The sequence below is a fragment of the Melospiza melodia genome, unplaced genomic scaffold, assembly GCF_035770615.1.
Source record: "Melospiza melodia melodia isolate bMelMel2 unplaced genomic scaffold, bMelMel2.pri scaffold_46, whole genome shotgun sequence".
Taxonomy (NCBI): domain Eukaryota; kingdom Metazoa; phylum Chordata; class Aves; order Passeriformes; family Passerellidae; genus Melospiza; species Melospiza melodia.
In genome coordinates this window covers 5225054-5237664 of record NW_026948783.1, presented here as the reverse complement: position 1 = coordinate 5237664, position 12611 = coordinate 5225054, and the positions used below count along the sequence as shown (strand labels likewise).

Here is a 12611-nt window from a genome sequence, read left to right as displayed (position 1 = left end):
TCCTACCCATTGGCACAAGACACTCTCGGGGAAGGTTTTGTCCAGACCACCTAAGACTGCAGCAATAATTCTTTTTTTTTTCATTTACTCTGTGGTGTAAATAAACCATTCTGTCTAATCATGATCAGAAAAAAATCAGAACTGTATTTATATAAATTTATCTGCTATTCTATGATTAATCCTGTGGGACAAATAGCGATAAAGACCAATTCCAATGTCCAATCTTTTACAACTTTGAGAAAGACTGGGGCTGGGATTGGATCCAGCCATTCCCAGTCTCCTCCCTTAGAAGGAATTTTAGAAGTCTAGGGGCCCTGCACAAGTTTGAGGATCCATGGTGGCTGTTTCGTGTAATATCTGCAGCTCACGTCTCGGCAGGAGTTTCTCCAATAAAGAAATAAAGCTTTTGCCTGAAGCTCCCACTGTGCCCATGACAGGAACCCTGTGAGCGTCTGGGACATCCTGGCCCTTTGGCAGCCTGGCGACTCCTGGGATGTCACCATGGAGCCCCCGTGAGTGCCTGTGACAGATAGGTGCATTTGCAGCACAAGGTCCCCTGGGATGTCACCATGGAATGGCTGAGACTGCCTCTGACCACAGGGCTCTTTACCATCCCCAGAAAGCCCTGGGAGGTCTCCATGGAGCCCCTGTCTGTGCCTGTGACATTCCAGGTCTGGACCAGCCTGGAGACTCTTGGAAAGTCCCCATGGAACCCCTCCGAGGGCCTGTGACAAATCTGATCCTAAGCAGGCAACCATCAGAAGCCCCCTATTGCTATGGTCAGTTTCCGTGGCAACCATCACCAGCTCCCTGTTGCTATGGTCAGTTTCCATGGCAACCATCCCCAGCCCCCTGTTGCTATGATCAGTTTCCATGGCAACCATCCTCAGCCCCCTGTTGCTATGATCAGTTTCCATGGCAACCATCACCAGCCCCCCCTGTTGCTATGGTCAGTCCCTTGGCAGCTCCATGGAGACCCCATGCCAGGGGTGGTTGCCATGGACACCAGCTCAGGCCTGCAGCCAGAGCCCGTTTCCATGGCAACCATTGGCAGTCCCATCCCCAGGCTCATGGGATCCCAGAACCACAGAATTGGCTGAGCTGGGAGGGACCCATCAGGATCCTCCAGTCCAACTGCTGGCCCTGCACAGGACACCCCAACAATGCCGGCCTGGGCCTGGCAGCGCTGTCCAAACGCTGCTGCAGCTCAGAGAGCCCCTGGAGCTGGGACCCTTCCCTGGGCAGCCTGGGCAGGGCCCCAGCAGCCTCTGGGCAAAAACCTTTTCCTGACATCCAACCTGAGCCTGCCCCGACTCAGCTGCAGCCGTTCCCTCCACTCCTGTCCCTGGGCACCAGAGGGAAGAGGTTCCCACAGCCCCAGCCAGGGACCCGCTCCCAAGGCTGTTGTCATGGGCACCAGGGCTGGGACCAGCTGGGATGCTCAGTTTCCATGGGCCGGGGTTCAGGAATGGGATTCCCCAATTTCCTGGCCCTGCTAAAACCGCGCTGCCCTCGCTGCCTCCCATGGAAAGCGCAAAAGGCAAAGATCCCGGGCTGGGATAAGAACAATTTATTGAGAACAACAATGAGATAAGGAACAAATGGAACAGAAACAATTTTGATAACAGAGTGTATAAATAAAACTGTTTACAGGGAAAACTAAAACACAACTTACTGGGTCTTCCTGGCCGCATATTTCCTCCTGCCTGGAAAGGACACTCTTCTCCTCAGGGACAGAGAGAGAGAGAGAGAGTGTCCCTTTCCTGTCCCTGGCAATGACCTGAGGTGGGAGTGAATGTAATGAGACTGTCATTGCCAGACCCTCATGTTCTTCCATCCCACATCATGTCATTGGCAGAGGCAGGAAAAGGGACAGGTGTCTTCCTAGCATGGATCAGAAAGAAAAATGGATCACCAGGGCTCTTCCCAACATGGATCCTCCAACTATGGATGAAGTTGGGGCAGTGCACAAAAGTCCTCCTGCATTGGGGCATTGGCAGAGCTTCCCTTCCAGGTGCCTCCGTTGGTGTCTGGTTAAGACAGAGATCTGGGTGAAGCTTTTCCCACACTGGGGACACTCGTAGGGCCTCTCCCCAGTGTGGATGTGTTGGTGTATGACAAGGGCAGAGCTGGAGCTGAAGCCCTTCCCACATTCCCCACACTCATAGGGCCATTCCCCAGCGTGGATCCTCTGGTGGCTGATCAGGGTGCTGCTCTGCCTGAAGCTGTTCCCACACTCCAAGTACTTGTGGGGCTTCTGCCCATCATGAAGATGCCCATGGACTACCAGCTCCGAGTTCTGGCTGAAGCTCTGTCCACCTTCCTGGCTCAGGGTGGGTCTTTCCTCCTCAGAGCACCCTGGGTTGGGTTTGGAGCCCCTCCTCCTCATGGGGGATCTCCAGGGCTTTTCCTCCACATTGGATTCTTTTCCCATGGAGCCAATCAAACCGGTCTCTTCCATGAGGTTGTGCTGTGGGGATTTGTCGTCCCTGATCTTGATCCTCAGCTCCTTCTCTGGTAGAGGAAGGACAAGGACAGGATGGGATTTCCCTCCGTGAAGAGGGATGGGGAAGGAGATCCCCCCAGTGCATCCCCAGCAGGATGGCATTGGCAGTAGGGACGTCCTGCAGCGAGCGGATTTTCTGGGCTGGGAGATGGAGCAGGAGAGAGGGGGAAAGGGACACTGACTTCCTCCTCACCTGCCTGGGTGTCCTGGGGCATCCTCATCTGCCTTGAGGTGTCTTCCGCCATCTGGCCAAGTTTTAGGAACGGGATATTCCTAAAACAAGGGAGGAAAACAAGGGACGAGTACAATGAGTTTTGTACTGATTTAAAGGCAAACCTGAGGAAGAGTCTAAGCCAGAATTCCAATTCAGTAACAAAATGAGGATCAAGACAATGATACAGAAACACTGCCTTAAACTGACAGAGTCAGGATATAACCTGACACCCTGTTGTTCAGGGTGGTGGCAGCAGTCCCAGTAAATGGTGACTGCAGTCCTGTTGGAGAGATGAACACTATTCTGTCAAAGCAGTGATCCTGTAGAAGGGTCTGGTCTTCCTCTGGAGGCCCAGTGGTGGTTCTGGAGCTCTTGTCCTCTGGCAATCCAGGAGGCAAGCTGCTCCTGGTGTAGCAAAGCGTCAGCTTATATCCAGGTAGGAATGCTTGGATCCTCCCCCTGGGCGGAGCATCCCACAATGGGAGGATGGAATTTTATCAGTCCTGCAGTGACACTCAATGGCCCATTCACAGGAGATATCTCCCCTGGAGGGCGTTATCAGGGCTGAGTCATGGAAGAGATAAAGAACACTGCCCCACCTGTTTATAACAGTTGCTGAAGGTGGGGATTGAAAACATGCATTTGGTTACATCTTGCATGGCGACCTGAAACAGTGGGGCAATCCCTGCTCAGGGGGTGAACACCACCCCCTTACCCAAACTGGCTTAGCTGTAAAATCCCCACCCTGGGAATGCCACGCATACAGGGGACAATGTCACACTTGGCCCCCTCCAGGGGAAGTCTGTTTCACAGGCTGGGGGACTTTTCCAAATGTTAGAATAATTTTTTCTCTTTGTTCCTGTCACCTTTGTGACAGCTACACATAGCTTCCCCTTCCTTTTCATAATCCATATTGGGCCTATTTTCCACTTTTCTTTTTTTAGAATGTGCCAGCAGCTGAGCTGGAGCTGTGCGGGACCAAAGGAATTTGGATTTGCCACAAAATAGCTTCTATTGTAAGTTTATAAAATTTTGGGATTTATTTGCCTTTCCATCACAAGTGACTTGTGGGAAGAGTAAATTCAAGGCATTTTATCTACGGTCAATTTTGATTTCTGACAAAAAACAACATTAATTTGTCTGGTGCCCAGGGGATGCTTGTGAAGCCTCTGTTCCTCTCGCCCTGGGAGATGCTTGGGGGGGTTTTTCCCTGTCCCTGTCACCCCAGGCCTTTCCCCAGGGGGTCTCCATCATTGTCACCCTGAGGGATGCCTGGGGGGTTCTCCCTCCCTCTCATACCGTGTGCCAGGGGGTACTCAGGGCAGACTCTGTCCTTCTCAGCCCAGGGGATGCTCGGGGGTCTCTGTCCCCTCGCCCTGGGGGATGCTCGGGGGGTCTCCATCCCTCTGGCCTCAGGCAATGCCTGTGCAGGGCTGGGGACCAGGGGCTCTGTGTCCCTCTCACCGCTGAGGGTGCTCGGGGCTGGGGGGGCTCTCCGACCTTCTCACACCTGGGGAGGCCGGGGGGGTCTCTGTCCCTCTCAGCCCTGCTGTGACCCCACCCAAACATCATCGGGCTCAGAGGGACAGAGACACCCCCAAAGCCCCAGAAGGACTGAGCCTGGGATTTGGTTTGGGGCTGAGGGTTTAGGAAGGGGCTGGAATTGGGGCTGGGCTTGGAGTTGGGGCTGAGATTTGGATTAGAGCTGGGATTGGGGTTAAAGCTGGACATGGGATTGGCTTTAGGGCTGGGGTTGGGATTGGGTCTGGGACTAGACAAGTCTGGCACTGGGATGAGAATAAATACAGAACTGTAAGTGTGTCTAAACATGGAGTGAGATTGAGACCAGGATCAGGTTTGGGTTTGAGCTCACTGAGAGTGGGACAGAGGGGATGTTACGGTGGGAAGGTTTGGGGAAAATCCTGGTTTGGGGAAAGATAAGGTGTGAATGCCTTTGGTTGGGGATTCCTCCCACCCACGTCCATTTCTATAAGTCACCTGATGTCCCAAAATAAAGAGTAAATCAAAAAAAGATACCAGGAGTTTCCCATTTCCAGTCTCATCCCTCTTGGGTTATGGTTGGTCCCCCATCTCAGGGCTTCTGGGGATCCCATGGGTCCTGGGGATCCCCCCTCTCCAGGGTCCTGCTTTTGGATTCTGGGAGGTTCTGGGGTCCCAAGGTTCCCCTCTCCAGCCTCACCCCAGTCCAGCCACTTGGGGTTCCCCCTTCTTTCTACCACCTTGTCCTGGATTAGGGCAAATTTGGTTGAAACCCTCCAAAAGGAGTTTCCTCTAGAATGCTGATTCAGCAGCCCCACCCTCAGCCAGTTTGGGAAAATATTTCCTTAGAGGAAAGTGGAAAAAAAAGTTACTTTACAGGCAAAGCATTTACCAGCACAAAAATTGAACAATATTAAGCAAAAAAACCTCTTGCCGCTCCAAAATATATGACAAACTCTGAAAGTTCCTCCTTGGGTTGTAGCTCCGCACACTCAGTGTCTTATCAGTCTCTTATCAGTCTCTTATCAGTCCTTCCAGCACTGGAAATGCTGTGGCCCAGGCTCAGCCAGGTGGGCCACAGGTGCAAGCTGCCCGTGGTGTTCTGGCTGTTCAGTGCAGAGCAGATTTAAACAGCTCCAAAGAAAAAGAAAAACCACAATCCAGGGAACTTCTCTGCCTCAGCGAGCTAAAAACTAACTAAAAGCAAAGGAGAGCTCTGTCCTGCTGTCTGTCCATCCAGCAGCTGGAATGTGGAGGAGTGAGTGCAGTGTATGAAAACAAACTGCAGCTTCTTCCTCCTCCCCTTCTCTCTCAGAATCAGCCTTAAAGGTGCAGAACTCATTTCTGGGCTAAACAGACGGATGGGGTACGAGCATCATGAAGTCGCCCCAGGACACCCCTCTCAGGGTCAGGGGGTCCCGTCCCCGCCTCATCTCCGGGCTTCCGGGGGTCCCCCAGCTCCGGTATCGCCCCTTCCCCTCTCCCCGCCCCGGGGGTCCCCCGTTCCACAGTTCGGCTCTCATGGGGATCCCCAAAACCAATGTCCCGCCCCGTCGGTACCGGGCCATCCCCACATGGACCCCCGGGACCCTCCGAGGGGCGATCGCGGCTCCTCTCCCCCCGAAAAAGCTCCTCTTGGGGAGCCCGGGCATACCCGGGGCTCGAGTCCGGGATCTGCCGGCTCCGAACACTCTCCAAAAAATCCTCCTGGAGACCCCTGGCTGGAGCCGGGGCGAGCTCGGCCTCCGCCCTCCCCTGCGGCTCGGGGCTGGGGGCGATGCTCCCGGGGCAGGGGGTGCTGCAGGCTCGGCGTGCGGGCGCTGCGAGCGCCGCGATTCTCCCGCTCCCGCTCCTCCTCTCCCTCCTCTTCCTCCCGCATTTCCTCCGCTCCCAGCCCGGACCCCCCTTTCCCACCGCTCTGCCCCGCGGCCCCGCAGCACCGGCTGCTGGGTGGGGGAGCCCCCGATCGGCCCCAGGGCTGGGCAGGGGCTCGGGGACACCCCCCGGGCGGATCCGTCCCCCGGCCCGAGCCCCAAATTCCGCTCGGGGGCCGCCGGGCTCTGCGGGCCCGCCTGGCAACCGGTGAGTCATCGGCGAGAAAAGCTCTGGTTGGGTGGAAATTGTTTACCGCGTCCTCTGATTGGCTGGAATTGTAAAAGGCGCTACGCCCTGCGGGTGTTGCTGGGAGCTGCGGATTCCTGGCGGGAGCCTTTTCCTGTTTCTTTCTGTTCTCTGAGACCTCTTTCCTGTTTCTTTCTCTTTTTGAGACCTCTTCCCGCTTTCTTTCTCTCCCTTTCTCCTCCCCATTTCTTGTTCCGTTCAGTCCACGCTCAATAATCGCCGGTTGCTTTCCCACGCTCTCATTCGCTCCTTCACTGGGGTAGAGGCGTCTCTCCCTCGCGGGGTCGTAATCCATGGACAGGGTCCCTTCCCACCCCAGTCCTTCCAGGACTCGCTTCTATTTCCTCCCTCCCTCTGCTTCCAGAGAAGGTCCCTTCCAGGGAAGGTGCTGGAAAATGTCCATCAAAGCCACCTTTGCTGTGTGCTCTGGGAGCCCACAGAGCTGCTGGATCTACTCCCCTTGGGAGAGAAGCTCCTTGGGAGGCACGGCAGGAGCAGCACCCTGGGAGCCTCGGGAATGCCCCTCTGGGATCCACGGCACACACTGCAGGGTCTGGATTTCCAGTTCTCAGCTATGAAAAGATGTTCCTGCCCTTGAGGGCAAAGCTGTCAAGAAGGAGCCAAAAGTGGAGCAGGATCTTACAGTGGCATTTCACTGCGAGCCTTCATAACTTCCCCCATGGTTGTTGTAGCTCCTGAATTGGGAATTAAATCTGGGCACGGTCATTGGTGGGAGCATCCCTGGGTCAAGGGAGACACTGAGAGAGAAACAGAGCAGGCAAAGAGAGGCAGGAGAGAAAGGAGGGCACAAACACAGTCAGCTGAGAAGGTGGCACTCTGAAAACAGACCAGAACTGACTGAAAAGGAATATAACAGAAAGGAATAATTTTGCACCTTTTATTTACTATCAAAATACAATTTCTTCCCCTTCTCACAAACCTCTTGCCAGTGTCATTCAGCAGGGCTGTCAAAAAGTCCTTCATTCTGGGTGGATGTTCCAGGCTGCAGCCACAAGGAAAGAGGGAATGGGGATTTTCCTGCTCCTGGGGAGTTTGACATCCTCAGCTGAGGAGAGGAGGAGGCACCAGAAGAAAAGGGCAGCTGGGCTTCACCCTTCCACAGGAAAAACGGGGGAGGGAATCTCTCATCCTGTCTGCTGCTGCTCCCACAGGGATGTGAGGGCTGATCCCAGAGCCCCAGTGGTCACAGTCAGGGCTGCCCTCAGGGAATGCTCGTCTGGTATTGAGGGGCAGCGTGGAAGCATGTTATGGTTTGACACTGGCACAATGCCAGTGCCCCCATGAAAATTCCCTCTCCCTGGCATCTGCTGTGAGGTGGTACCCGGGAATAAGCAAAGCAGGCTCCTGCTTAGGGAAAAAAGGGGAAAAAAAAACTTTATTAACTAAACTACAAAAAACTTAACCACAAAAGAAAAAAAAAAAAAAACAGAAAACACAAGGCAAATGAAAACTACACAGAAACACTTCCCCCTCCTCCTCCAGATCCCCAGTACAATTACATTTCCCAAAATTATCCACACTCGGTCTGGCACCACCCTTTAGAAAATCAAATCTTCAGCTCATGAAGATTAGACGGAGTCCTTCCTTGTATCACGAACTTCTTGTCACAATTAGCACCGCCCGGAGTCCTGCTATCTCGTGACATCTTCTTTCAATGCCAGGGTGCTCTCACCACCAGGCATGGGATGGGGCAGAGGCCTGCTTTCAGGGTGGACCATTTAAGGATGCCTCATCTTGTTCCAAGCAGAGCACAGTCTCATCTCTGGCACCTTTGTCCCCCCCATTTCTTCTACACCTCCTGGGGCCGAGGGGTCTCAACACCGAACTCTCCTGGCTCCGAGCCTCCGCTTCCCCCTGCAATGCAGCCTCTGTATCACCAGGAAGCAGTCCATGGATATACAACAAAAGAGTCCAGCAAAATTGCCACTCCATCTTCCCCCATTCCTTCAACATCTCTCTTTCTCTTTGTCAGACCTCCTTACTGGCCTGTTTCTTTCTTCATCCTCCACTCTTATCCCTTTCCTAGGAAAGGTAATGTTCTGTGAAGTTTTCATTATCCACAAGGGTTAAAAGCTCTCCCAAGCCGCTGGGCTGCTCGCTGCCCCCCGCCCCTTCTCCTCCCAGCCGTGCTGCCGGCACATGATACCAAGTTTCAAGGTAACAGTTCAAGCACAGGCTGCATTCTCTCTCGGGGGGGGTAAACAGGTTGCTCGGTGCCCCCTCCACCCTTCCACCGGGTCTGGCCTACCGTAGATGGGCCACATGGCTTTCCCCTCCCCCAGCCCAGCCAGCAACTGGGCCGGGGGAGAGACCCAACTCGTTCCCACTGGAAATCCAAAGAGAGCTCTGAAGGAAAAGAGCCCTGCTTCTAACTCCTTGGGTTTGTGGTCTCAAGAGGTGGATCCAATGCCCCACTGGTCAAACCAGGTGCTCATCTTAAAATCCGAACACCCATTGGTGACCACAGCAAAAACAACATATCCCAGATGTCCCATTCCCGGTCAAACCACGACAGAGCACCTGGATCTTGGGGCACCCAGCTGCTCCCCATGTTTGGAGGTGCCTGAGGAGGGCTGGGACAATGCCAGGGACATCCAGCAGTGACATCCCCCCTGTCCTGCCCTGGGTGAGCTCAGTCCCAAACCTTACCCTGATCCTGGTCTCAATCTCACTCCATGTTTAGACACACTCACAGTTCTGTATTTAATCTCATCCCAGTGCCAGACTTGTCTAGCCCCAGACCCAATCCCAACCCCAGCCCTAAAGCCAATCCCATGTCCAGCTTTAACCCCAATCCCAGCTCTAATCCAAATCTCAGCCCCAACTCCAAGCCCAGCCCCAATTCCAGCCCCTTGCTAAACCCTCTGAGCCCCAAACCAAATCCCAGGTTCAGCCCTTCTGGGGATTTGGGGTGTCTCTGTCCCTCTGACCCCGATGATGTTTGGGTGGGGTCACAGCAGGGCTGAGAGGGACAGAGACCCCCCCGGCCTCCCCAGGTGTGAGAAGGTCGGAGAGCCCCCCCAGCCCCGAGCACCCTCAGCGGTGAGAGGGACACAGAGCCCCTGGTCCCCAGCCCTGCACAGGCATTGCCTGAGGCCAGAGGGATGGAGACCCCCCGAGCATCCCCCAGGGTGAGGGGACAGAGACTGCCCTGAGCATCCCCCGGGCTGAGAGGGACAGAGACTGCCCTGAGTACCCCCTGGCACACGGTATGAGAGGGAGGGAGACCCCCCAGGCATTCCCTGGATGAAAATGATGGAGACCCCCTGGGGAAATGCCTGAGGTGACAGGGATAGGGACACTCCTGGGGGAATGGCCTGGGGTGACAGCCCCCCAAACCCCTGCCAAGCATCCCCCAGGGCGAGAGGCAAAGAGACCCCTTGAGCATCCCCTGGGCACTGGACAAAATAATTTTGCAGAAATCAAACTTGACTCTGCATAAATCACTTTGTTGAATATTTGATTTTCCCACAAGTCAGATGTGATGAAAATGCAAACAAATCCCAAACAATAATAAACTGACTGTACAAGCAATTTTTGACCATTCCAAGTTCCACTGGTTCCTGCACAGCTCCAGCTCAGCTGCTAGCACATTCTGATAAAAGTGTGGATTCAGCCCAATACAGATATCATAAAAAGGAAAGGAAACTCTTTGTAGCTGTCACAAAGGCGACAGGGATGAAGAGAAAAATGATTCTCACATTTCGCAAAGCACTCAAGCCTGGGAATTCAGGAGTTATTTGGGAATTTAGCTACTTGAGCTGAGCTTCTTGTAGGACTTTAAACAGCCTTATGTTCCTCACCATGGGGTGAATGAACCTTGTAAGTCTTGCTGGTATCATTTACTCCCTTTCCTCCTGTGATTTTAAAAAACATTTCAAGGAAGGATGTCGCAGACATTTTTTCATAAAATCCTCTCTTTAAGGATTTGTCCTTTCTGGGAAGCTGAGGCCCCAGAAGGAAAATGCAAACAATAATTATCTGCTGATGTGGAATGTAACAGGAGCATCTGTGATTGGTCTTCTGTGAGTGTTTGGATTTGCTGACCACTCACGGGAGAGTTGGTCCTTGCTTTCTGCTGGACACAGAACTTTGCTATTCATTCTTTTCTTTCTATTCCTTGCTTAGCAAGCCTCTGCAACTTTTCTCTTTATTCCTTTTAGTATAGTTATAATGTATTATATATCATATATCAATAAATCCAGCCTTCTGATCATGAACCAAGATTCTCGTCCACTTCTCTCACCCTGAAGACCTTCATCAGGTTGCTGTAATAGAAGGACAACAAAATATTTTCTTTACACTCTGGGCCCACAAAGGCGATTTACCTCATCAGTTCTCCCATAAGTCACTCAGAGGAATCTGCAGCCCAGTTTCAAAGAGTTCCTCCAGAGAGAACCACAACCTCCTCAGAGGAGGGAACCATGCTGTTGTCAAAGGAACTTGGGGTCAGAGAACAGTGCCTAAACTCACTGTGCCAAAATAATTTCACAGTCTGGTGAGTCTGGTTAAGAAAAGTGTTAGATTCCTCTGCCCCAATTAAGGTGATAATGAGACCAAACCCAAAATGAATTTTATTGAACAGTAAATGGGATAGAAAAAGGGGGACAGGAAGGGAATGACAGGAAAAAGAGCCCTCCCCTGGAGCAGGGCAAGTGTGACATTGTCCCCTGTGTCTGTGGCCTTCCCAGGGTGGGGGTTTTACAGCTGAGCCAGTTTGGGTAAGGGGGGTGGTGTTCACCCCCTGAGCAGGGATTACCCCACTGCTTCAGATTGCAATGCAAGATGTAACCAAATGCATGTTTTCAATCCCCACCTTCAGCAACTGCTATAAACAGGTGGGGCAGTGTTCTTTATCTCTTCCATGACTCAGCCCTGATAACACCCTCCAGGGGAGATATCTTCTGTGAATGGGCCATTGAGTGTCACTGTAGGACTGATAAAATTCCATCATCCCATTGTGGGATGCTCCGCCCAGGGGGAGGATCCAAGCATTCCTACCTGGATATAAGCTGAGACTTGCCACACCAGGAGCAGTGTGCCTACTAGATTGCCAGAGGACAAGAGCTCCATAACCACCACTGGACCTCCAAAGGAAGACCAGACCCTTCTGCACGATCACTGCTTCGACAGAATCACCTTCATCTCTCCAACAGGACTGCAGTCACCATTTACTGGGACAGCTGCCACCGCCCTGACCAACAGGGTGTCAGGTTATATCCTGACTCTGTCAGTTTAAGGCAGTGTTTCTGTATCATTGACTTGATCTTAGTTTTCTTTTAAATTGTAATTCTGGTTAAGACCCTTCCCTAGGTTTGCCTTCAAACCAGTACAAAAGACAATGTGCGCACCCTTTGTTTTCTTCCCAAACCAGGATTTCTCATTCCCAAACCTTGATTGGATGGAGAAGGAGGCTGTGAGGAAGAGGAAGGAGCCCCGGGACACCCAGATAGGTGAGGAGGAAGTCAGTTCCTATTTCCCCCTCTCTCCTGCTCCATCTCCCAGCCCAGCACAGGCCCCGGCTGCAGGACAACTCTGCTGCCAGCCCTGTCCTGCCAGGGATGTACTGGAGGGATCTCCTTCCCCTTCCCTCTGGCATGGAGCCAAATCCCATCCTCTCCTTGTCCTTCCTTCCTCAGGGAAGGAACTGAGGATGGAGACCAGGGTGGAAAAATCTGCATGGCAGAACCTTGTGAAAGAGACCGTTTTGAGTGATTCTAGCACACAGGAATCCAACAGGGAAGAAAAACCTCAGGAATCCCCCATGAGGAGGGGCTCCAAACCCAGCCCAGGGTGCTCTGAAGAAGAAAGAGCCACCCTGAGCGAGGAAGGTGGGCAGACCTTCAGCCAGAGTTCAGAGCTGGTGGTCCATAAAAAGCTTCATGAAGCTTCATGATGGGGAGAAGCCCCACAAGTGCTAGCAGTGTGGGAAAAAATTTAGGTGGAGCTCCCACCTGATCAGCCACCAGATGATCCACACTGGGGAATGGCCCTACGAGTGTGGGGAGTGTGGGAAGGGCTTCAGCTACAGATCCAACCTTGTGACCCACCAACGTCTCCACACTGGAGAGAGGCCCTACGAGTGTCCCCAGTGTCAGAAGAGGTTTCAGAGCAGCTCCAATCTCCTCCAGCACCAGCGGATTCACACCGAGGAGAGGCCCTTCCTCTGCCCTGAGTGCGGGAAGGGCTTCAAGCACAACTCCAACCTCATCAAGCACCGGCGCATCCACACTGGGGAGAGGCCCTACC

The 12611-nt window shown here is 53.2% G+C and overlaps 1 protein-coding gene across 1 annotated transcript; it reads right to left on the bottom strand.

The window, feature by feature from the left end:
* Nucleotides 1-1547: 1547 nt before the first annotated feature.
* Nucleotides 1548-5345, bottom strand: LOC134434723 (zinc finger protein with KRAB and SCAN domains 1-like). Its single transcript, XM_063183348.1, has 3 exons — nt 5155-5345; nt 2700-2779; nt 1548-2514 (listed from the first exon to the last, which is right to left on the bottom strand). The coding sequence occupies exons 2-3, from the start codon at nt 2749-2751 to the stop codon at nt 1895-1897; spliced, it is 672 nt and encodes a 223-aa protein (XP_063039418.1). The 5' UTR covers nt 2752-2779; nt 5155-5345; the 3' UTR covers nt 1548-1894.
* Nucleotides 5346-12611: the final 7266 nt, after the last annotated feature.